This window comes from Lampris incognitus, chromosome 16 (assembly GCF_029633865.1).
Source record: "Lampris incognitus isolate fLamInc1 chromosome 16, fLamInc1.hap2, whole genome shotgun sequence".
NCBI classification, from domain to species: Eukaryota; Metazoa; Chordata; class Actinopteri; order Lampriformes; family Lampridae; genus Lampris; species Lampris incognitus.
The window spans coordinates 30,623,358-30,626,712 of NC_079226.1; the positions used below are offsets into that span (position 1 = coordinate 30,623,358).

Below are 3,355 nucleotides of genomic sequence, written 5' to 3' on the forward strand. Positions count from 1 at the left end.
CGGCTTGGATAATGAATGGATGGATGTTATTAGGTAGCTGGTTATGGTAAACAATCTCTGAAAGTTATCTCTGCACAAAAGTTATTCCTCTGTTTTGTTTGTATATGCAAGGAAGCTGCACTGCTGACTATCCAACTGTTTAGGAGGTCGAAAATTTGAAATTCCAACTGGGAAATTCCGACCTCGGACTTTGAATGGAACGCAGTATTAAATTGCGTACACCACTATTTAAAGTGAAGTGAGTTCACAAGACACTTCCCTGATATACATGTATCTATGGTGTGTGTGTGTGTGTGTGTGTGTGTGTGTGTGTGTGTGTGTGTGTGTGTGTGTGTGTGTGTGTGTGTGTGTGTGTGTGTGTGATGTTGCAGGTGTTCCGGTGCCTCCCATCTTCCCTGGTGCGGAACATGTCTGAGCTGGAACAGTACCAATCCAAACCTGGCCTGGCCCAGACAGACCCGGCCCACGCTCAGGAGGAGTTGCGCAGAATCCGTGGTTTCCTGGTCCAGTTCCCTCTGGACTTCTTGTCTGAACAGAACCTTATGCCCTCCGTCGGAACCAAGGAGGGCATGGTCCCTACAGGGATCTGGACTTAGGGGTCTGATCCCTGTGCCCACTAACAGACACTATTTGATGTAGGCCATCTCTTTCATTATCTGTCTGTGGGCTTTTAACTGTGCTCATCTTTGACCATGGAACACATAAACACATGCATCTGATATGAATGATGATAAGAGTTGGAATTAGGGCTCTCTCCTTAATTTATTCAGCTACCAGGCTGATAAATCTCACTGTGATCTGTCTCTGCTGAGACTTAGCGCGTAGAAGTGGTGCACAAAAATGGGGTTTTTGGAATCAAGATAAACTTTGGACAAGGACCTCTGGGCTGTCGGTGTGAAGCATGGAAATGAAATCCTCAGTCCTGGACTGCAGTTCCAGGCCCACTGCATCAAACAGGAGGACTTAACCTTTGTCAGGACCATAAGATAAAATGCTGGTGTGCAGGTTCGAGGAACAAGGTGATTGCAGTTGTAAGGGAAAATCATAACCCAGAGAGAGAGAGAGAGAGAGAGAGCACGGCACCAAGAACGAATTAAGCGGTCGGCTTTTATTCTTTGGAGTTCAAGCTCTTTATCTGGAGGAGCTTGCAAGACAGCTGATATTTAAAAGGGACCAGGTCCAGACATTAGTAACCAATCCCTCATATCCAGTTTTTCACACCAGCCACTTGTGAAAAAAGGCACATGAAGGAGAAATTAAGGAGATCGCTGTACAGCCATGGTGGCTCCTGCCTACCTCCATTGTCATGAAGTCAAGCTTGGCCATTATATTACTTATTACTGCAGAATGGAGATGGCTTAAGTCCAAAACATTTGGCTGTTGAATAAAAATAAATAAATAAATAACACAAAAAAAAAACAAAAAAAAACAAATAAATAAATGCAGACGCTTTGGTGCATGTGACTTCAAAACAACGTGATATTTGCTCATATGGTGCTTTGGTGTGTCGTATGCTGTATGCAACCCTACAAAATACAGTTTTTCTGCCTGCTTGTATGTAAACTATATGTTGCTTTTGTTAAGGGTAGCATGCCCAAGCTAGCTGTTTCTATCCTGTGGATATTTTCTGTAAATCAGCTGCAATGTGTTTGCTCGTCCTTCGTCTTGGCAGTCCAGCCGTGCAGACGATATTGCAGATTTAATTCTGGTGCATGATCACAGAGCTGCACTTGTATAGTGCAAACGTGATTGCTGTAATGCATGTATCAATCGCATCTCTGCAGAAATTCCAGCTGTCACGGACCAATCACAGCTGGAATGGATAGCTGGTGTACAGTCGACGGTAGTATTTTATGATGACTAGATACAAGGAGCTTTTCCGAACCATTTTAAGATATTTTGAAAACCCAACTAAGCCGAGGGGGAACTGCCTTAAATTGATCCCAGAACATAAACAGAGTCCACTGATGGTCATTGTGTTGTGCTTGGACGGGGTGAGTTTAAGTTGAATTTCTATAGGTAGTGCAGTAGGATACCACTTTTGGGCCAGAATGGTTATGTTCATGGTCAACATTCAAGGGTGGATGAGACAATCTGCCTGACTCTAGATAATTAATAGTATACACTTTTCTCAGCAGAGGGCGGTAGCTTCCAGGAAATGCAGCCTGGGCCTAGTTGCGCTGCACTATAGTGTTCTCAGTACCCATTGATGTTTCTCTGTCCTGTGGTGATTGAGTCTTATCCAGTGCAAGCGGAGTAGTTCATTATAACAACAATGCAATGGACCCCATACAGCATCTAACTTGTTTTTATTCATATGAAAAAATAGGCTATGAAAAAATATTTTTAAAGGTATTTTAGTGCGAGTCAAATTCTCTTCAGGTAAAAATTCAATGAGAAATTGCTCCATCCAGTTGGTAGATAACTTGGTAGATAAACTGCCAAGAGAACCAGTCACCATGTTCATACCATTGCTCCTTGCTTGCAGCTTAACCAATTGAGTAACTAGGCCAGATGGTCGGTGACATAGATAGTATATCTTGTTTTCTTTGCAGCATCATTTATCCAAATTTTTTTGTCACCGGGCTCCTTCATCTCTTACCAAAATGACAGCCACACATGGCAGATTTCCCACTTTGCTAAGTAGTTAGGTGTGGCTGGTCGGTGGATGTGAAGCTCTTTTGTCTCAACTGCCATCTTGCATCTTGTGCACAGTTGTGAGTGCGGACTGATTAAACAACAACACGATTGATTTTGTTCATCAGTTCTCCTTCGTTCCACAAGTCGAACCTGCTTTTCTTTGTAAAGATTTATAAAAAATTGTATTTTACCTCCGGCATGTGAGTCAAATGGACATCTGTAGAGACACGACCAGTTTGAAAGTCATAATCAGCAAATAACAGACCCCCCCCCCGCCACTACTCTGAAATGGGAACTACATTCATATATGGAAAGCCGAATCATGAAAGTGCGTGAACATATATTTACAGGTTTTACATTGTTCAGAATTGGATAAATACTTACACCAGAATTTGTATTTTTGACTCTTAATCTACTTGTCATAAATATATATATATATATATATATATATTATTTACCCTGAGATTCAACTTTCTTTAAACATGCCATGTATTGCACATTTTTAACTAAGAAGTGCACAAATCTGTGTGCCACCACATCCTCCTTAACCCCTTGTATTGTGTACATAACTTATCTCTGATCATGCACACTGCATTTTTTGTACAGTTTTAAACTATTTCTAATATAAGTCTGTTCATTTAACTTAATGTAACCTATAATTTAAATGGCTAATAAATAAAACAATGTTTGAAGTTTTATGAGTTCCTCTCTATGA

General features: G+C 41.2%; 1 protein-coding gene across 1 annotated transcript in view; it reads left to right on the forward strand.

Moving 5' to 3' along the window:
• Positions 1-3,077, forward strand: part of pld1a (phospholipase D1a) — a 38,882-nt gene extending 35,805 nt beyond the window's left edge. The window contains exon 25 of the mRNA XM_056295603.1: positions 372-3,077. Within this exon, the coding sequence (XP_056151578.1) occupies positions 372-596 (225 nt within the window). The 3' untranslated portion in view covers positions 597-3,077. The remainder of the gene's footprint in view (positions 1-371) is intronic.
• The last annotated feature ends 278 nt before the right edge of the window (positions 3,078-3,355 follow it).